The sequence below is a fragment of the Pelobates fuscus genome, chromosome 2 (assembly GCF_036172605.1).
Source record: "Pelobates fuscus isolate aPelFus1 chromosome 2, aPelFus1.pri, whole genome shotgun sequence".
Lineage (NCBI taxonomy): Eukaryota > Metazoa > Chordata > Amphibia > Anura > Pelobatidae > Pelobates > Pelobates fuscus.
Genome location: NC_086318.1, coordinates 31142971 through 31166459, shown reverse-complemented (window position 1 = coordinate 31166459; position 23489 = coordinate 31142971). Strand labels below are relative to the sequence as shown.

The window sequence follows — 23489 nt, the reverse complement described above, 5'->3', positions numbered from 1 at the left end:
CACACTGTATTCATACACACACACACTGTATACACGCACACTGCATTCATACACACGCACACTGCATTCATACACACGCACACTGCATTCATACACACACTGCATTCATACACACACTGCATTCATACACACACTGCATTCATACGCACACTGCATTCATACGCACACTGCATTCATACACACACACTGCATTCACACACACACACACACACACACACTGCATTCATACACACACACACTGCATTCATACACACACACACTGCATTCATACACACACACACACTGCATTCATACACACACACACTGCATTCATACACACACACACACTGCATTCATACACACACACACTGCATTCATACACACACACACACTGCATTCATACACACACACACTGCATTCATACACACACACACTGCATTCATACACACACACACTGCATTCATACACACACACTGCATTCATACACACACACTGCATTCATACACACACACACTGCATTCATACACACACACACTGCATTCATACACACACACACTGCATTCATACACACACACTGCATTCATACACACACACTGCATTCATACACACACACATACACACACACACTGCATTCACACACACACACACTGCATTCATACACACACACACACACTGCATTCATACACACACACACACACTGCATTCATACACACACACACTGCATTCATACACACACACACACACACACACTGCATTCATACACACACACACACACACACTGCATTCATACACACACACACACACACACTGCATTCATACACACACACACACACACACTGCATTCACACACACACACACACTGCATTCATACACACACACACACACACTGCATTCATACACACACACGCTGCATTCATACACACACACACACACACACACACACACACACACACACACACACACACTGCATTCATACACACACACACACACTGCATTCATACACACACACACACTGCATTCATACACACACACACACTGCATTCATACACACACACACACACTGCATTCATACACACACACACACTGCATTCATACACACACACACACACACACTGCATTCATACACACACTGCATTCATACACACACACACACACACTGCATTCATACACACACACACACACACACACTGCATTCATACACACACTGCATTCATACACACACACACACTGCATTCATACACACACTGCATTCATACACACACACACACTGCATTCATACACACACACTGCATTCATACACACACACACACTGCATTCATACACACACACACACTGCATTCACACACACACACACACACACACACTGCATTCATATACACACACACACACACACTGCATTCATACACACACACACACACACTGCATTCATACACACACACACACACACACTGCATTCATACACACACACACACACACACACACACTGCATTCATACACACACTGTAAATAAATATTCAATTAATCTAATTTTTTTAGGATCTAATTGTATTTAGAAATTTACCAGTAGCTGCTGCATTTCCCACCCTAGTCTTATACTCGAGTCAATACGTTTTCCCAGTTTTTGGGGGTAAAATTAGGGGCCTCGGCTTATATTCGGGTCGGCTTATACTCTAGTATATACGGTAGTCTTTTTCTGGAGAGAAAGGTGGTAAGCCAAAAATTGTGGGGGGAAAAAGTAGTGTCTCTTTAATAGGTTTAAGTTTTGCAGGGCCTCTCCCTACTCATTGGTAGCTGTTTGTAGAAACTTACTTACAGAGCTTGTCAACAAAATGGGGCCAGTTTCAAATCTGCACTGTTTAACCCCTTAAGGACACGTGACATGTCATGATTCCCTTTTATTCCAGAAGTTTGGTCCTTAAGGGGTTAAGCAGGCTTTACACATGCATCGTCTCCGTTTTATAAGGAATTTCTAGAAATTCCATTGAGTTGCCATTTGGGCAGCAGAGCCAGCTGCCCATCAGTGGAGGCATGCTCTGGGCCTCTCTATTCAGGGGCCAACATTGGTTGATGGCAGGAGGGGGATACAGTGCCGGCGGGAGTGGGATACAGTGCACGCAGGAGAGAAGCAAGAATCCATCTTGGAAGTAACACTGCCAAATGTAAGTGTATAATATTATCTTTTTCTCTTTCTCAGTAGCCTTGTGTTTGCTGATTAAGCTAGGGAATTTACACAAATATGCATTGAGTATTTATAAAGCCGGAGATGACTAGGGGAGTGGGTAATTTCTGACACAGAATAATATGCAGCCTGTCACTGATAGTTTTTAAAGTGCTCAGACACTCCTGCTGTGGCTAGTTGAAACGTTGTGCAGGATTGGGGCTGTGACTCTGAGGACTGAGCTGCTTCTGATATTTAAAGCTGTGTGGGATAGTAGTGTTATCTCCTTATTGTGCCCAGCTCTGTATTTTACTCTGCTCTGCTTGTTGTATTGGCACCTCTGTAGTCCACACAGCTCTGTGTATTGTGTGATATATTGGTGTTGTGCCCAGCTCTGTGTATTTGATCTCTACTTTTTTTTTCTCCTCTTTTTTGTAGTATGGTTATCTTTGTAATGTACTCTGCTCTATGTATTTTATATATATATTTATATTGTGCCCAACTTGTTTTATTGTATGTCTGTGTCATGTTCAGCTCTCTGTATTATGAGGCTCTCTGCGTAGTGCTCGGCTCTCTGCGTAGTGCTCGGCTCTCTGCGTAGTGCTCGGCTCTCTGCGTAGTGCTCGGCTCTCTGCGTAGTGCTCGGCTCTCTGCGTAGTGCTCGGCTCTCTGCGTTATGCGGATCTCTTTACTCTATAGGGAAGAGGAAAAAAAAGTCTGGCACTCCACCTTCTTAAAACATCACCAGCCGCCACTGCTGCACATATAGATTCCTACTACTATGACCTAAAATCAGAAGTGGTCCTGGTGGTTGGAGTGACCCAGACTCTGCCAAGTCACAAATTACAAACGTGGAGGAGAAATAGAATCACTGCAATGCTGTTTCTCTCCCTCTTGCTGACTGCCAGTGGCAAAGATATAACCGTGGTTGACAGGGAGCCATGAAAGAGGCACCCAGTTGCAGGACAAAGTGGTTTTGACTTCACCAATGCATTTTTTTTTTAAGTGGGGGAGATAGGTAAACATAGTATTAAAAATCCCAGGAATTTACCATTCCTCTTTATAGTCCAGTCCCCGATCACATCATGTGATATTTCATGGCAGCTTTTGGATCACTTTTGTATATTTTCTTTTCATATACATTTTTATAAACCGTTTTATGCACCGTTTAAATATTAAAAAAAAAATAAAAATATTTTCTTCTTAAATTGATGTATTTGTTTTTCCCAGCCATTTGTTGCTCATTCAATTCTTTTTGTAATCTTTGTGTGATCGAAAAAACACAACTAAAAACTGGAGCAAGCCAGCTGCATCAGGTCTTCCAAAACATCCAGTTCTGACTCCTTTGCCTTGTCAAATACCAGTCTCAAACCTAGTCTCCGTAGGGCTTGCCCAGCTTCATGCACTGTCTGGTGCAAAGAGTGTCTGCAATGTTGTGCGAAGTTCTATTTCCTTTGCAGGTGCAAATTCATTAATTTTATCATGCTAAATCTTGAACAGGAATTCGGTTTTGGTTGCATATGTAAATGTTTTTTTTTTTTTTTTCTTTTTTTTTTCTAAATTTATTTCTTTACATCTTTTACATACTGGGTTTAATAACATCGAAAGCACCCCAAGAGTGCCGGGTGCCTAATGTATATTCTATGTGTATTCAGTGTCTGATATCAAGACTCGCCGCATGCTGGTGACACACATCCAGGGGAAGGCAACCTGCGGCACTCCAGATGTTGTGGACTACATCTACCCTGATGCTTTTCTAGCTTTATGGCTGTAAGAGGATTCTGGGAGATGTAGTCCACAACATCTGGAGTGCCGAAGGTTGCCTACCCTGGGTAGACTATGGTCTGTCTTCCTGCACAGTAGTTTAGAATTGCAGCTCTTTGCAAACAATACATAGATTGTACTTTCTTGTTTTCTGTCCAAGCTAACACCATGCAGCCACATGCTGTGCATATCCCTACCCTCTCCAGCTCTGTGTTTGGGTTGATTGAGAGGCTCTTGATTGGCGGAGTGTCTGTCGGGAGCACTCTGTACTTGGGGACTACCCCTCTCTGCAGCAGCTGTAAATTTGAAGGGATGTTTGCTGATTTATCCAAATTAGAAAGAGGCCAAAAAAGCAGGTTAAAGGGAACTGCAGTAGCATTCTATGGAAGAGACTGATCAGGTAGCTTGTTCTATCGGTAGGAGGCAGCCTGGTACAAGGAGTAATCAGTCTACATGCAAGGTCATGTGACCAGAGTCATCGGCCTAGCCTTTAACAAAAGAATGGAACAAGCAGACGTCACCAGGTCTTAAGGCAAAACAAATGGCAGCAATGAAAACCTAATCTTTTAATAGAACTGCAATGCTTTTGTAAAACCTGAGTAATGATGTTGAGCGTTTCTTAATTACTATTTTTGTTTAAATAGGTGTTTTACATATAGGAATGAATAATAGAAAAATTAATAAACCATAATTTGTGTTCTAAACATAACACCGTATTTATACTTATTGTTATTTTGCACTTTAAATCGGAGATAATATAATATCGTGCATTGCTTGGGAAAAGAGTTAACTGTGTGTTATCCCAAATCCCTTTGCACATTTAAAAAAAACCCAAAAAAAAACAGTGAGTTTTCCTACTAATGTAATGGCCATTAAAGTGTAAGCTCACAGGCCGAGTCAAGGCAAGCCTGTTGGGCAAGTCCTACATTTACAATTCACCTTGCTGCTTTCAGCTAAAGGGCAAAATATCGGAGACAGATAGGGGTGTTCTTATGAACCCCTGGAAACTAACCATTGTAGCATGACTAATATAAAACCACAGAGAAATATGCCCTGTGCTAACACTCCTCAACAACTCTCGGGTGGCTTCAATCGCTATATTATTATTTTTATTATTTATATAGCACCAGCAAATTCCATAGCGCTGTACAATGGGATAGTACTCATCAGCCCACATACGTAAAGAACGTTACCTGCGCAATATCTTGTAGCATAGGCTCACCTGCCGTGTCAAAGCAAACCTCTTAGGTGTCCAGCTTTGATGTAATTTATCTGCAGAACATATGTTTTAAATGTAAAATATGGGTAGACTTGACACCTTTATTGTTATATTTTTAATTTTTTTCCTTTCATAAAAAAATGACATGTCCAAGTTTGTTGGAGGTTAGTGGGACTTAAAGGGACGCTATAACTTCAGCTTAATGAGGTTGTTCAGGTGAGAACTATAGCTCCCTGCAGCCTTTCTCATGTAAACACTGTATTTTCTGAGAAAATACAGTGTTTACATCGAAAGCTAGGAACACCTCCAGTTGCAGTCACTCAGAGTGAACCAGAGGGACTTCTGAGTTGATGGAGGCATAATATGCCTCCATCCACTCAGATCTGCTGTGCACGAGCATCCTGTGATTCAGTATCTCCTCCCACTGCATGCAGCTACTCAACTTTCCTCATAGAGATTCATTGATTCAATTCATCTCTATGAGGAGATGCTAATTGGCCAGGGCTGTTTGAATCATGCTGGCTCTGCCCCTGATATACCTTTTTGTCAGTCTCAGCCAATCCTATGGGGAAGCACTGTGATTGGATCAGGCTATCACATGTCAGCAGACTGTTTGCTTGTTTTTCCTAAGTCTAACAGCATACAGATTTACAGCTTCTGGCTTGAATACAGTAAGATTTTTACTATATTTATGGAGGCATGAGGGGCCCAGGGAGGCTAGATGGTCGTGTTAACACTATAGGGTCAGGAATACACGTAGTTGCACTGGTGACTATAGTGTCCCTTTAAACACTGTTATGCAGTAGCTGTTGCCATTATTGCAGCCCCTCTTTAGATACTGGCCCATCACTAGCGAGAGAGCGTTTGAATACTGTCAGGGAGTGCCCTAAGAATAAAATGATTATTGTTCACTAGTTCTATATAGTTTAGAAAAAAAAAAAAAAGATTCTGAGTGAGACCTTTAGTGTCATGGTTTACTATTCTTTTTTTTTTCTTCAAGAACTTATCGATGGCTGCACATGCTTCACCTTAAAGTGTCTCTGTTACCTAAAATCTTTGCGTATTTTGCAAAGACTCCTATTGGTGACATGGCTTTTTGGTAGGTGGTAGCCCGCGGGTACAGGGGAACGTAGGTTTTACTTATCCCTCAATGCTGATACCGTGTCCACCCAATAGGCCTTTTTTAGCACCTGGTGCTACATGTGCCAGGAGCCCATGTCAGTGCTGTCCTACAACACTGATATCTATGGAGGATCCAAAGAGCCTTTATCTCCTCCGCTTTCACTAGTGACGACTAAGGGAATTTACTTAACTAGACGGCGGTAGCTCCAACTCTTGACTAGTTTTGTCATGCTTGGAAAAATGTATACAACAAAGTAGTCCTGACATCGTCTTTTGGTATCTTTTGACTCCTTTGGAATTTCAGTAAAATTACAGCACAGTCAAAGTGAGCATCATAGTGGTAGGAGCCTGGATGTGCCGGGGGCTACTTGCATCCCCCGTATACGTGACTTAGGCAGGCCAGAACTCTGTGCCGTGCTGCTCAATGTAAATTTTGTGCATATTTTACGTATGTTTTCAGCACGAAAGGCATATTGTGGACAGACTTAATAATCTCCTTCCCACCCTCCACTAATCGACTCAAATTGCACGCATGCGCTCTGAGCTGGTGAAATGGACCAACCACAGGACTCTCTGAGAAGCCTGTGATTGGAAGTGAGGCACCCTGTGACATAAGGGAGGTTCACCGGGTACTGAATTCAAGTAAAATTAGCATAAAGAGGCTAACTGTTGGAGAGGATTAGAGTAACCCTTTAACCCCTTAAGGACACATGACGTGTGACATGTCATGATTCCCTTTTATTCCAGAAGTTTGGTCCTTAAGGGGTTAAAGATGTATCCTTGCTGCATTTACATATATAGTTGATTGCAGTATCTTGTAATACCTGTTTATTAGACTAATAGAATTTTGTGAGATTGTGTCTCTTTCTGAACAAAATGACAGAATGCTGAAATACTTTGCACATTTATACACATCATAAACCTTCAGAGGTGTGTGTGTGTGTGTGTATACACATAAAACACTAGCAGTTTTTTAGCACTATGTGTCATCATGGTCAGTAATGACTAAAGGTATTTTAGATAAAGACAGGCTTTGTTGGAGAGCCTTTGCTGAGAATGTTGTAACCTTTTTTTCCCCCTTTTGGTGTTAATGCTCTGTACAGTATTTCTTACCTACTGTTTGTGTTCTTAAGATATTTTACAACATTTAGAAAAAAGTATAGATTTGTTTTTATTTTTGCTTCTTCAAAGAAAAAAAGGAATTGTGGAGAATTGGAGCAATTTTCGGTTAAATAACCAAACCTATGAGTTTCTCAAACTCTTTCATTTTGGGCTAACATTCCCAGTTTCCTTATCTTCTTAGTTTAATTGATTTTCCTTTTTTTAGTTTGCCTAATACCTGATAACGGTATCTTATTTTTTAGTTTCTGACTAGGTTGACATTTATTTATTTTTATTTTGGGTGGGGGAGTCTGGAAAACATGTATTTGAGAAGCCTACTGTATATTTAGGTGGAACAATCCTTGTGTTATAAAATATTTAGTCGTTTGTGTGAATAGTTTCAGTGGGGCTTGTTTTATGACATGAACCAGAGAGAGAGTTGTGTTAAATCCTTGATTTAAAACCTTTGAAATTCTCTACTGACAAACCTTAGACTTTGGAAGGAGCAAGTTAAATGTTAATTATATTTACTGTGTGTCTCTGATGATAAGGCTTTACACACACACACACACAAACATACTCCTTTTGTAAGGGTAATTGATACAAATGAGAAGCTTGTGATTCTTAAGATTATTTGTAAAGAACTCAATATACCATGCTTGTAAATTGGTACAGTTTTGCAGCTGGAGAATATTAAAAGTGACACTCCAGGCACCTAAAACTAGTAAATCTAAATTAAGTTGTTATGGTGTCAGGAGACCCTGGAAGCACTCTTACCTCAAGGGGTTCTCTAACAGTTTAACCCATAAGTTGCCCCAGCACTGGTCTCCACTACTCCCCTGGCGGCTTCCAGAGGACCTTTTTTTAAAGGAAGTTTTGTAAATGGGGAGTCACTGATTTGGCTGAGAGTGTCAGCTGACCGCTCTCAGCCAATCAGCGGCACCCTGCCCGGCGGCGCTTCCTGAATCTCAAAATACAAACGCTGTAAGCCGCCAGGGGAGGAGTGGAGACCAGCGCTGGGGGCAACTTAGGGGTTAAACCTTTCAAGAACGGATTAACCCTGTTAGGTAAGGGGCCTCTTGGCATTTTTAAGGGGTTGGAAGATTTACCATGAAATTAAATTAATAAGTGTCATCAAACTTTCACTTTTAGTTTTTATAAATTCATTACATTTACTGAAACAATTGTCATGTGTACAGATTCTACTGTTATGTGACCAGCTGTTGCTCAGCCTAACTTGCCTGCTGCTGAGATTACTTTGTGTGCTCTGTGTGAACCTACAGTAGCAGGTAAGTTGAGCAGCAGTTGCTCAGATTACAGTAGAATATGGCCAAACATAGCTGAATTAAGGTTTAAGAGACACTGGACCTTACAGCAGCTTCATTAGTATGAAGTTATGATGCAAGGAAGCCCCTGGGTGCTGGTGTACCTCAAGACATTAAACCATTAATGAACTGATTTGCACCAAAGTCTTGAATACGGATTAGTCAGCTTTGCCCAACTACTTCTGTTGCAGTCCGAGCTTGAGTCAGGAAACCTCGGACTGGGAGTTGCAGAAGCACCCCACACACAGAAAAAAAAATAAAATGAGAAAAGTATACATTTTTCTCATTCCATTTTGTGAATGGGAAGCTACTGATCAGCCTATCATCGACCCCCCTTCCCCTCCCCTGCCTCAGTTTGAAACTTCTTGATTTAGAACTGATGGTAAATTAAATTCAAGACTGCTGTTAGTGGTTAAACTGTTTGATAATAGATTAACCCCAGGGACCTCCTAATTCTGATTAAGTTGTTATGGTGTCTAGAGAATACGAACAATTTTTAAATAAACTTAAAAAGAAAAAAACACCCCAAAAAGTTTAAACAATTACAGTGGCACAATATAACTACCATAACCAGAGCAATATGACTAATTTTATTGGATATGGTACTCGGAGTCTATAAGTTTCAATCTTGGACAGCATTTGTAGGCTGCTCACATTCGGGGCGGGTTAGCCCAGACTTACAGCTATCATTGCTCTTTATTACAGAACTCTGGAAAGTGTCTACTGGTGCCCATTTTCAGAGATCAGTACCTCATTTAAAATTACTATCATATGTTTCCGGTTTAGAATAGTGGACAAGGGACCATGGGATATTGTCTGTTCTCTGACTTCAAAGATTCGATCTCTCCCTTCCTGAGTCCAGTGATTAACGTTGAATATCAATCGTACAGCAGCATCCTTTATTTTATTATTTATTAGTAACTGTAAGCAGAATAAACCTACAGAAAAAGGTAAATCTGATGCATACTGATACTTATAACTGACACATAGAATTCTGATCTATATGTATATTGGCATCATAGGGAACCAATCAAGAAGAAGATATATATATTTATAAGAAGTGTCTTTTTCACATTACTCATAGCTTCTTCTTGACTTTGCTCACAAATGCCCCCTTGCTTGGTTGCTGAGTTTATGTATTAGTGATAATTTGTCTGTTTGGAATGTTCTAAACAGAGTTTATGGAAATACATTATAACCTTAGAAATAGAACTGTGTGTTTGTGAAGTTATAGCTTCCACCTGTCTAGTGGAATTGACACTATAGGAACACTATAGCATTGTGAATCTTATTTTGAATTCCTAATGCTATATTGTACTATTCACCATTTAGGTGGTCGAGCCCCTTGTGAGGAGTGACAAAGTATTTTTTTTACCTGTTCTCCCACGCTGTGCTGCTTGCTCTTTCTGCTGCTGACCCCGCCTTCTTTGCTGAGTTTATCAATATTGATATCAACCAATCCAATGATTTCCCATAGGGAAGCATTTGGGAGGGTAGTGTGCATGCACAGCCACTAGAAGCATATTATCCTTGCAGAACAAAATTGGTTTACACTTCATGGGTAAAATGAACGTGTTTAACCTAGACCACTTCATTGAGAGAAAATGATGTGGGTGCTTTATAAGAATTTTTTTTTATTTCTTTCTTTCTTGAGGCAATTCCAGGACATGAAATTTCTTATTCCTGGAGGTGGGATAAAAATACTTGTGGTTATTGGGTGTGGTTGAGGAGTAATGGCAGATGAACTGCACCTGATTAGAAATCTTTGTAAGGAGTGTTTTGTGTAGGTGTTTAACCTCTTGCCTGCTAGTAACTGTTTATTAACAGACTGTCTATTTGAAAATCACTTTAATGTTTTGTTTTCTACTCGTTGGAAGGGTTAAACAAACAGCCCTCTACCTACTAAACAAACGCTCCCACAATTATTTCTGGCAGTCTAAAAATAATCTATTATTAAACACCAATGTAACTAAAATGATTCACTGAAGCCAAGACCTCTGAGCCGTGAACTTTGGTTGGCATGTATTGTTTAAACCAGAGGCTCCCAAACGGTAGATCACCCGAAGTTGTAAAACTACATTCATTCTAAAGGCATGCAAAGCATCATGGGAGTTGTTCTACCACATCTAGGGATCAGCCTTTTGGGCATCCCTGGTTTAAACTACGTACTGGGGAGAATTGACAAGGATTGCTCTAATTCAACCAAATTCAGTTTTACATTTCTGCACTAAAATATTAATTTCCTTCCTAATTCACAGTTTAATTGGTATAACGTAAGATCCTGGAGAGGAAAAGTTGTAAGCTTCTTTCAGGATAGAGAAACTACATAAAGTGGTAAATGGTGTAAGGTTACAAGTGCAGATTAATGAATTAACCAGTATATCCATGTTGCTCAGTGGGTCTCTAGTTTGCTTTTGCAAGTAAAATTGGTGGCAGAGCGTCACTGCAATGCCGGAGAGCTAGCCACTGGCTACCATAGAGCTGTAAAATACTTAAAGTGGCACTGTCACCATCTGGGGATTTTGCCGAATTCACAAGGACCTGTGACGGTGACTTAGTTGCGGGAGGGGTGGTGGCAGATAAAGTGAAGTTTACTCACCTGAACCTGTCCTTTTGTGGGCTCCACAATCTTGATTTGTCAGGTCCTCTTCTGAGCCAATGGCATTGCTGTACTCTCACGCAAGTGCAGGAGTACAGCATTGAGGTCTAAGGGCGAGCCTGCGGGATCTTTCATAGACACAGGCCTTTATTTGCTGCTTTCACTGTTGCTGTCGTGATTGGCACTTCAACTCTGCCTTAAAGGGACACTCCAGGAACCCAGACCACTTCTGCTCATTGGAGTGGTCTGGGTGCCAACTCCCACTACCCTTAACCCTGCAAGTGTAATTTTTGCAGTTTTTTTTATAAACTGCAATAATTACCTTGCAGAGTTAAGTCCTCCCCTAGTGGATGTTTATTAGACAGCCACTAGAGGTCACTTCCTGACTCATAGCACAGGTTTTCTGTGCTAGAGCGTCGCTGGACGTCCACACTGTGTGAGGACCTCCAGCGTCGCTCTATTCCCCATAGGGAAGCATTGAAATTCATTTTCAATGCTTTCCTATGGGGTGCGCTAATGCGCATGCGCGGCATTGCCGCGCATGCGCAATAGGTCTCCTCGGCCGGCGGGCGAGATCAGTCTCGCCCACCGGCCGACGTAAGCAGAAGGAGGAGCGGCGGGGGAGGAGGAGGCAGCGACGTGGGACATGTCGCTACCTCTGGTAAGTCACTGAAGGGGTTTTCACCCCTTCAGCAACTGGGGATTGGGGGGTGGGAGGGAGAGGGACCCTCCAGTGCCAGGAAAATGGATCGTTTTCCTGGCACTGGAGTTTCCCTTTAAGTCTTAGACAGTCAGATGGATGAGAACTACAGAGCCAAATAAGTCCCTGCTATGCCTCTATATTTCTCTTGACTTGATTTCAGTGTAATTTCCACACAGTCAAAATGAGAATAAAGATTTTATCTGAAATACTCGTTTTTCAAGGGAACATGATCATGCTGCTTTAAGGAAACACTAGTGTCGAGAACACAAACATGTATTTCTGACACTATTGTTTTAAAGCGCAGTTTTAGGTCCACTACCTCTCGCCTTACTCTCCTTCTTGCCAGCCATGGCTGAGCTCACCAAACCTGATGATCTCACCCAATCCAATGTTTTCCCATAGGTAAGCAATAGGAGGCTGTTGCCCATGCACGGCAAATCAATGCATCTCTATGGGGAGCGTTCAGCGCCTTCATGCACAGCGTGAAGATGCTGAATGCCACTGTGCAGCACTATCCCAGGAAGCACGTCTAGTGGCTGTCCAAGTGACTGCGACTGGGGGTGTTACTAGGCTTTTCTCTGAAAAGGCATTGTTTACATTAAAATGCCTCCAGGGACAGGCTACAAACACCAGGACTGCATTGTAGTTATTCTGGTGACTATGGCGTCCCTTTAATGAAAACTTGCAGAAAACGTGAAAACTTGCAGATCTAGTTTAGTGACTAGGGATGAAATGTGTGGGAGAGCAGTCATGCAGACAGTGTGTGTTGAAGATTAACATGTCTGGTGCTTCCTGATTTAATTTTTGAGCAGTGCGCTTACTTTGGGAAATTACTGGTGTTTATAAAAAGCTTGGGATACCCCTTCCATTACCACAACTGCCGATAGTAACAAGATAAATCTCATAACATGCAGTTTAAACCCAGTGCATTATACTGAAACTGGCTTACCTGGTATGGCAGCACAGACCGTGGATGTGGGATGGTCCATGGAATTACGCATCTGATAATTATTATAAATAAGTTTAGAGATTTTCTATCTATATTATGTGTGTGTGTGTGTGTGTGTGTAACTAGTAAACTAATACAGTACTTGCGTTTAACCCCTTAAGGACACATGACATGTGTGACATGTCATGATTCCCTTTTATTCCAGAAGATTGGTCCTTAAGGGGTTAAACAAGCTGTCACTTTTTATGACAAGGTTGAGCAAAGTACAAGAACCTAGCCCAAGCCAAACCTGGTGACTTCTAGTATGAGTTCTGTCATATTACAGGTCAGCTCTTTTCCTGTAATAAACTAATTATCCCATGAATATTGCTGCACATAAGAACAGACCCCATAGACCTGAATGAGAGACTCTTTTTACCTGCAACTAACCCATGTTTTGTGTTTTTTGTTTTTTCCCCCACCCTTGAAAGCAACATTTAAGTAACAAAACACTTCTAGCTTAAAGGGAAACTATAGTGCCAGGAAAACAAACTCATTTTCCTGGCACTATAGCTTTCCCCTCTGTCCATAGAAGAAGCATTTGGAGGCTCGGTGCGCAGGTGCGACTGTACACCAATGCTCTCATTGAGAGTTTAGCTTCGCTATAGCTGTAGAAGCACCTCTAGCCGTCAACCCTGCAATGAAAACATTGCCGTTCCACCGAAATTGGCAGTGTTTCCTGTTGTTTGGCTCCCAGACCGCTTCATTGAGATCTGGGTTCCTACGGAGTGTATTTAAAAATAGGGAGAGAGGGAGGGTTCCCCATTGTTTCCCTTTATTCATGTTTTACGATTGTACTATATTTATATTTATTTAAGCTGATCTCTCCTGTTTTCGGTTCAGATAGAAAAACATGTATACATATATCCTTAATACTAGCTTTTGGTACATAATCATCTTCATAAACATTTACTGGAAGCTGTAAGTAAATAGGCTCATTGTGTAGTAAAGCTGTTCTAATGAATTACATTTGTCCACCTGCTGAAACAGAAATTACATGATACAATGATTGCTAATGATGGAGCTCTGAATGTTTCTGAACTCATAATTCCATGACAGACAGAGCATCCTGGGAGGTGTATTCTAAAAACCATGTGTATGGGAACTGGGAAGCTTTCCTTGCAGCCTTCCTGCCGAGGCTAACCCTCTATCTTATCTACCGTAAGCGGTACTTAGGCCTGTTTGAAAGCCAGTTTTACATCCCAATAATTAGTTTTACTGTTGAACATCTTTTAACTGCAAATTGGAGCTGTCATGCAGACTCATTAGCTGAGCTAATCCGTGCTATGTAATATGAGCAGTATCTAACCTTGGACAATTACACTAAATATTCGGATTCACAGGACACCATTGTATTGGTACTATGGGGGTATAATTGACTAATTATTCAGATCACCTAGTGATTACCGGTAGATATAAAATAGTATATTTCTACATATATGCATGCAAGATTGTTGGGCTGTTAATAAGAATGTTTGCTGGCTCAGATACTGTTAGTGTGTATGTTTTAAATGAATAGGGGGGGAGGCCTTGTTGCTGGGCAGGATCATTAACCAATCTCACATTACACACAACCAGCAACCCTCCCTGCCCCCCCCCCCCCCCCCCCCCAAAAAAAAACCAAACAAACAGAAAAAAACCCTCTCTCTCTCCCCCCCCTACCAGATTGCAAGTAAATTATAATTACATGTTCATAACAATGTGTCTTTTCACCTTTTGAGCGGTTCGCGTTCATCTAGGCTTTCGTGGTATGGGGAGGGCAGGCTTGTTTATCGTCTTGCGTCGAGTTATCGTGTGACACTTATATCACATACAACCAAGCTTGTCCACCTCGTAGGTGTTCAGCTACAGTTGGGTGGTAAAACAAGTTTTATTCAAGAAACTTAATACGTCTTAGACCCAGTGCATTCTTGGGTTCCTCATTCATACTATTCCAGCTTCTGGTTGTGCCTGTTGGCAGAAATGTTAATGTTATAGAGGGTCATTAGGTATATGCTTGGCAATTGGCAATAATGACTTCTTTTCCCCTACCTCCTCATTTAATTACACCCAGAAACTGGATGTGTGCACATTTACAACAATTGCAAGGCTGGAGAACCAGTTCAGAGGGCAGTCCTGTATACCAAGATAGCTTAAAGGGACACTGTAGGTACTGTAAGCACAGTGAAGTGATTATAGTGTCTGGAGTACCCACGTGCCATCCTTCTATTCACTGTTAATGTTTTAAGTGGTTTAATGGCAGTCCATTCTCTCTGTCCCTCTCAGTCTGAGGAAGTAATTTCTGAACACTGAGTGTTGGTGATTGGCTGTGAGTGCCAGCTGACCGCTCTCAGCTGCCCAATGCTTGTATGAAGGGGTATGGATAAGGAGGAGAATAATTTCTGCCTTGGCAATACCTCAAAGGGGGCAGGTCTGAGGGAAGCCAGGGACCTTCATTTAAAGGAACACCAACATGTTCCTTAGCCCCTGCGGCCCCCCAATGTTGTGAATGGTTAAATAACCCTTAATTCACTTCCCCGATTCCTGCGCCGATGTCCCTCAGTGCTGGCACACGCTCCGCATTCTACAATGTCTGCTGATGGAAGGGACCTAAGGCGCATGCGCGGCAACCGCATTAGGCCTTCCAAATAGGTAAGCATTGCCTAAATGTTTTCCTATGGGGTTTTCTCTGACACTGGATATCCTCATGCAGAGCGGCCAGCGGCGTTTCATGAAACTCCAGGAGTGTTCTCTGTCCTCCTAACATTTGTTAATAGGTGCTCAGTAGCGTCTGTGGGATGTGTGATGTGGATAGGGTTATTTTTATTGGTAGAATTTCCTATCTTTGGTATTACTGGGCACATCTTTCTATTCTTGCTGGTGAAGTTTACAGCTTTTAATCTAAATTAAAATCAAGCTTGCTGCGATTGGAAAGGATCTGAGGCCCATAACAAGCTTACAGGTATGCAATGTGAATGTTTAGCCTGCGGGAACACAGCGATCTATCGAAGCTTTGTTTAGATCAGTTGAATACATATCAGTGTTCACGTACCAGTTGGAGCCATAGCTCACATCACGCTGCATCTGCAATGCTATAACTATGTGTACATTACTGGGGTCATTCATAATGTGATACTGTGTTTCTATATTGCTTTTGCAGTGTGAATGAATGTCCTGCTTGTTTTGGTAAATGAATGCTTAATTCCTGAGTAGTCTGTTTAAAGGTTTACATTGTTATTTATAGCCAGCCTTTTCACAGAGCTATGCACGTATGCATTGGGGGATCTAAAACTGCAGGTAATGGGGAAAATACCTGTTAAAAGGTAACGAGCTGAAGTGAAATCTGCTTAGACGGTTTTATATGAACAGTTCTGCATTTGTTTGTCTACGAACATAAATCAGAAGTAAGTGGTGGGTTCCCTCTCTGCTTCCCTCAGTAAATGATGGCATGCAAATAATGTGTTCTAAACAAATGAGTTTGATCTTTCTTTCCCCCTGAGAAACCTATAAATGTTTGAGTGTGCTCTCTGGATGCTGTGTGTCTTAATAGCAATAAAAATACTTTTGAGAACTTTAAATAATCTGTTCAACCGTGTGCAACACATTTCTACCTGTACAGATGCTTATAAATGGCATTTCCATTAATTTTGATCTAACACTGTTTGCTTAAAAGATTTTTTCCTTTAAGTGTCTGTTTAAGAAGTGACGTGGCCTAAACCTGTAAGAGGCTACAGAGAGGGACTTGGCAGAAAGTTAAATTATCGGAGTTTTTATTTTTTTAAGTTAAGGTACTTTTGTTTATTTTCAGGGTAAAGAGGTTTTTTTATATGTGTGTATTATAGGCAACAGCACTCCACCGTACACATTCAATACATTAGAAATGACATTAAGTGCGGTTATCAGTGAAGTACTATATATAAATTTGCACACTTGAAAAGAAATGACCCTATGTGTGTGTATGTATCTCTCTATCTGGGCGTAAGGGCTAAAACCTAAAGTCCTATGCAATTAGTTGGGCCTTAAAAGTGACTCTCACTGCAAGCCATATCATACCTACTAGGGGTGAATTTCTATTCGCTAAGACTACATTTTCACTCACCAATGACTAGTAGAGAGTGGAATCTGTGAGCCCTGTATTTATTATATAGTTAATTCTTATATGAGTAGCCTATTTATTTTTTGCTAAATGTTCAGGATGGATAACATTCCACGAGCTATATTACAGATATTTCAACTGGTGGTCTGATCATGGAATACATCCCTTGTTCTGTATCAGTATCTTTATGGAAAAAGTCTTCTTCGTGCTTAAAGGTGTATTTTTAGCACCATAACTATATAGAAGCGCTGCTTGCCACCTGCGTGTCCTTCAGTCCCCTGTGCTTCAGACTGATATTGGGAGGACTTGCAGCACCAGCAATTACCAATGTTCAAGCTGCACTTATAAATATTTTTTATAGCATTTAAACCATAATCAAGTGCATAAACACTGTTTGGCATAGGGGCAGCCTATCAACCAATCACACACACACACTGGAATGACGCACCTCTTTGTGGGAGAGTTCGTTATTAGTTACTCTGTTTAACGCAGTGGTTCCCAAACCAGGCCTCGGGGGCCCAGCCAAAGTCCAAGTCAGTATCTCTGTTGGAATAAAACTAGGCAATACATAAATCCTGTATTGTTGGTGGTCCATGAGCAAATGCAGTTATTCCAACCAAATTCGCACTCCCTTTTGGCTGTCTTTTGAAATTGCATACCTCCATGCACCAGGTATAAATTAGCTGTTCATAAACACTGCACCAAAATTACGTTTCCCTTATAGAGACCAGTAGAGTTGAACCTAATAGTCTAAGCCTTCCTAATCTCAGTCACCCCAAAGCACCCGCAAATGCTGCTTAACCCTCCAAACATACCCCAACCCTAAATCTCCTTAATTGTTAGTGAATACAGTGAACCGCTAAGGAATCTGATATATGACAATAAGACATTTTGTTATTCTTGTGTCTTTGCAGTTGAATACATTGTTGAGTACGATTATGATGCTGAACACGAGGATGAGTTAACCATGCGAGTGGGGGACATCATCCGCAATGTGAAAAAGCTGGAAGAAGAAGGTTGGCTTGAGGGCGAGATCCATGGGAGACGTGGAGCCTTTCCAGATAATTTTGTTAAGGTAAGAGGAGCAGCCATTGAAGTAAAATATTGTGAGGGTCCCTAAAATCTCTGCTCTGCCGCCCCCACACAACATTAGTGATATTAATGGCCACCTCCTGTGCTCCTGGGTTTATGATGGTACAAATTGTCTTTCTTGGTGGTCTAGAGAAAATGTGGATGAGATCTGTCCTTGCGCTGGTATAGATCTCTACCAAGCCCCCCTAGCAGTTGAACTGTGTGGAGAGTTGATGACATCATAACCTAGAATTCCTTGCATTCAGCGTTGAACAACAAACCATGTGCGGACACTGGAATATGCTATATGTCTCTCTTTAATTAGCTGGATTTAACTTTCCACTTTTCCACTAATCTGAGATGACTAAAATGTGTATATGAATCAGAAAAATCCATAAATAGGACCGTTTGTATGCATGTATTTTATAAGATTTAGCCTATGGTGTGGTAGTAATTAACCACATAGAGCTGAAATTAGATTTCCCTTTGCCTGATGCGGCTGGTTATAAATACACGTATTCAGTATTGAAATCTTTTTTAAGAGACTAATGACTCTAATGGTTATAGGTTGCATTCTTTGCTTTGAGTAAATTTTTTAATCCTTCGTGAAAAGTGCAGATGCCTGTCATTTTTCTTTCACGTTTCCTGTCCTTATGCCCTTTGTATAACTATATTACAGTTTCTTTTTTTTGCACGAGATCTCCGTATCTGGGCATTGCCATTCTGTTCTCCTCTGTTTATGATGTCTGCAGTTTGCCCGTTTGTAGGATATTTGTGACAAATGGATTGTGAGTGAATTTAATTGGCAACTGAAAAGGAACCTTAATTCACACCTGTGGCCAAAGATTATTTATTAATTAAGAAATAGTAGAACTTTAATAAAAAAAAAAAAATGTAGAGGGTTGGCATTAGAGATAAACCTCTAAAGTGACAGTGTCACTGTAATACCTATAACTGTCCCTAGATCTTCACTATTGGTGAACCATCTCCGTGGTCCTCCGCTTCTAACCAAACAACTCAAGGCACCACAACCACTACAGCTTAATGTTGTGGTTTTCGTGCAAAGAACTTCTGCATTTCTTTGAGAAGGTAGTGTTTGTTACTCCCTTAGAATGCCTTTAATGGCCGTCACTCGGATGACGCTGAACACTAACCATAGAGATGTATCATTATAACGTATCTCTATGAATACATCCTGATGCTCAGTAGGCCCTCAATGATTTTCAACCGAGAAGCACTGGATTGGCTGAAATCATTCTTACTGATGTCAGCAAGAGGCGGAGTGATGGTCACGGTGAGACCGCATGGCGACTGCTAAAACCTGAGCAAAGCTGATTTATTTTACTCTTAAAAGGATGTCCATGTATTTAAATCTCTAAGAAGAAACTATTTAGTTAGAAATACATATTTGTGTTTCTACCATTAGTTTCCCTTCAAAGATGGCACGAAGGGGGAGTAAGCCAGGAGATAAACTAAAAACAGATTATTTTATAACCTGTATGTAACAAAATGATAGATCCGTAGACTTTACTACCCGTCATATTTGTAGTTGTCATGTTTGTATTGTCTCCCAAGAATGTAGTCTGTTTTACACATTACGGGTGAAGAGAAATAAAACACAAGGAATTCGAATAGCTGCATGGTTTAGTTTAGAAGACATTTCTCTGTAAACCCTATTTACTATTTCACAATTAATAACGTGCGTGCGTGCTAAAGGTCGGCAGAAACACATCTAAGATATTGCTGATGTAATTGTGTATACTCCCCATCCCTCCCCCCTCCTTGTGCCCTAAAATACCCGGATGCATTACATCGCCTTGTTTTGTGCTTTTGCAAGGAAATGGGTTAAAATGTTGCAGGCAAAAATAAATAAATAAGTAAAAAGTCTGCATACAGGAAGTGTCTTTTAACCCTGCATGCTTTTACTGTGTGTGCCGGCTATGGAGCTACCTGGGGCCAGCAGCCAGGTCCTGTTCTGACATGAATAGTTTTTCCTTTCCCTATTCTCTCCTGCAATAAGCAATCTTAACTGGGTGTGGACAGCAGACGACTATGTCTTTGGACGTGGTAAGTGTACTTTTTATATTGTTCTCTCAGGTAGGACGATCAATTTATTTATTTTTTAAACGTAATTTTCTTGGATTTGAAAGGATTACTCCGACTTTGGTTCGTTCTAGGTTGCCAGCAGATGTTACTCTGTGGTGTTTTTATTGGGAGTAGCTTGTGGTTTCACTGGCTGTTTTTAGTTTTAATTGTGCCATTAAAGAATGAAACTGTTAATGCATTAAGTTTTATTGTACTCTGGTTTAACCACATGCAGCATTCTACTAGGTGTTGGGACACATACCAACTTTTCTTCCTATGTACTGTGGTTTATCTCCTCTACGAGTTTGTAATGTTACTGTGATGGTTTTGATTCTGTACAGTCTTGCCTGCTAGCACTCTGGGTTTTGCTTTCAATAACCAAAGCTTGTTTTATTGTCAGTAGTTTTATTTTATACTGAAGAGCCTAGTTCAGAATCTGAATATTTGTATTCATAGCCGTATGTTTTGTCTACATGTTGTATGCCTGTCCGTGTTATTATTATAGTATTTTATAATGAATACTATTATTATCAAGTTCTTTCTGTCTGTGTACCTGTGTCTCCAATGTACCAGGGCTCAAACTTTGTCCTATGCCTCTAGCCATGTCCAAAAGTTACTTGTCATGGTAAACAAATTCCTCCAAGTAACCTCTGGGATTGGACTGGACAGCATGACACACATCTGTTTAACCCTGGCAATGCTGGGTAGTCATGCAACCCCTGTGCACTCCCAGGATAGAGAGATAAAAAAACCAATTATATTCCAACTAGGTACTGTCACATTGACTTATTGGACGGTGAAAGAGAAGGAAGAATGGGTGGAGCCTGATAAATCCAAGCGAGTTGTCGGAAGCATGTAGCTATCCGATCTCATAGTTTTATCCAAATCCTGACACCCCAGCTGTGCAGCCACTGTTACAATAAGCTAATGCTACAAAGCAGCACTGAGGATCTTCACGAGCAGTGGGGAGTCCATGGCACACTCAGTATACAGACTTTCTACTCGACCAGGGCTGAATTTTCACTCTCCTATGGTATCTTAATATTTTATTTATTATTATTTGTATAGCGCTAACATAGTCCGCAGTGCTATACACTTCTAGAAAAGAGTATAGATATTAGTTGTAAAGAGGGCTCTGCTCACACAAGCCTACAATCTATGAGGATTTGAGGCAGGTGGATGTATGTCACTAGGTGTCTTGCCATAGGATATGTACTGATAAGATAAGCTGACTCTGGATATTCTTATGAATGCCTATATAACTTGAAAACTGCATACATTTCCCAATAAACACTTTAGTATTATGTTTGTTTTATATTATTTATGACTTGGTAAAATTTTGAGTTTTTGGGCAGCACCAATGCATACGTGTTCTAGGCTGCCTGAAATTCATGGGAGTTACACTCCTGGTCAGTATTTGCTATTTGCAGCTGCTGTCCATAGTGTCTTTCTACCTCTGCTGACAGTAAGTGCCAACAGACCTTACAATTCTCTCTCCTCTCTCCTGACATAACGTCATTCTTTGGAAGAGGTCTGGCAGCAGCTCTAGTACTTCCTGGAAGTATGACACCTATCAATCACTTCTGCAATATAGTCACAGGGACTTGATTGTCTGTATGTCTGATGACATGTGAGGATGCATTTCTGTTTAAAGTTTAAACCTCAAGGTTCTGGTATTCCCATTTCATTTTTTCCCTGTTCTCTTTGGTGTTTCTGCTTCTTACGTGATTATTCTAATTACTGCATAATGCATGTTAATAGAGAATTTATTGAATATTATTCACTTAAAGAGTCTGTACATTGCAGTGATCAACATTAAAGAAACACCCCAGACAAGATAAAAATATCAGGAAGTATTACTTTACTGAGAGGGTAGTGGATGCATGGAATAGCCTTCCAGACCCGTAGAGCACTATTTTGCTTTGTGTTGTGTCTTTTCTTTTTTTTTTTTTAAACAAAATATTTAATAGAAATTGGTACTTTCATAAACCAACCTTTTTTTACTCCACCTGATTGTCAATCAGACACCCAGTCATGTTACTTCCTGCTTGATTAACTCAGTTGAGGTAAACTCAAGAGGCAGCAATTATACAGAGCACCTGCCTTGTAAAGATGTCTCATTGAGCTGCATTGAGAAGTCTGTGATTGGACAGCCACAGAAAGTTTGGGCTGGGGAAGAAGGGGAGGCAAAATATGTGATGCTTTTGCAAACTCTTTTTTATATATACTCCCAGTGAAAAATGCTTAATTAAATGCATGCATATTTTCAGGCAGTATAACGTCCCTTTAATAGGTCACTTAAAATACAATTTCAACAGTGAGCATCGTTCTTCAAATGGTATATAACAAAATCAGCTCTGTTATAACTGTTAAAGTAATCTGAAAAGTTATTAAGCTGATTTATAAAATCTTCATCTAATTGCAAATTATGCAGATTATAATGACCAGCAAGAGTGAGTCTTTAAGTTTAGAAATCCTGATTTAATTCAAGTCTTACTGACTGGTGATTTAAATCCCAATTCAAATGAGTGTGATTTAAATCAAATCCAGCCTGCTTACATAAACATGTCTGCCTATGGTCACATCAAAATCATTTTTACTTCCCCCTGTATGCTGTATGAGATCTATCCATTTTGTGTATCTATCCATCTGTATCTATCCATTTTGAGTTTCCACTCTGACTCCTTCCTCCCACGCAGCACCCGGTGTAAGTTGGGAGGAGTCACCAGGGCAGTCACTTCCTCACAGCTGTGATGTCATCTCAGGGGGCCCGGTTGCGCCGTTAAATCGCCACAGCGCTGACTGGGCCCCCTGGAAATTAATTTCCATCGGGTGGCCCTAAGAGCATGGGCCACCCGATGTGACCCTGACAGTTCTTCCGCCGCAACACATGGCAGTGGGTACCGCGGTCGCAGGGCAGCCTGGACCCCCTGGAGTGGCGGGCCTGGTTGCAGCTGCGACCCCTGCGACCGCGGTAGTAAATGTAAATGATATTTGAACTAAATTTGGCTGTACCGAAACCAAACTAAACAAATAATACATTTTCTTTCCTGACCATTCCACTCTTCCGCTGACCATAGCCTGTCCTGTCTGTGTTCACCCCATCCCCCCTACTGCTAATTCTTTCTAATAAGATATCTTGAGGGCAGCAGCATCCGTTCTGAGGGATGTTGTTCTGTTAGACTTGTCCTCATCCTCCTGTCCATTAAAAACTCTTTATGAAAGTTTATCAACTTTCTAGGTTATCCAGCCTATATCACCAGTGTGCCCATGTTTTACTGCACATAACATTTTCTCCAG

The 23489-nt window shown here is 40.9% G+C and overlaps 1 protein-coding gene across 2 annotated transcripts in view; it reads left to right on the top strand.

Moving 5' to 3' along the window:
- The window catches only part of CD2AP (CD2 associated protein), a 118153-nt gene that overhangs the window by 18590 nt on the left and 76074 nt on the right, over nt 1-23489 (top strand). Inside the window, exon 2 of one of the 2 annotated variants that reach the window (XM_063442050.1) lies at nt 17948-18108. In XM_063442050.1, coding sequence (XP_063298120.1) covers nt 17948-18108 — 161 coding nt within the window. Of the gene's footprint in view, nt 1-17947; nt 18109-20045; nt 20172-23489 lie in introns of those variants that run through there. The other variant, XM_063442052.1, reaches the window with a different exon arrangement.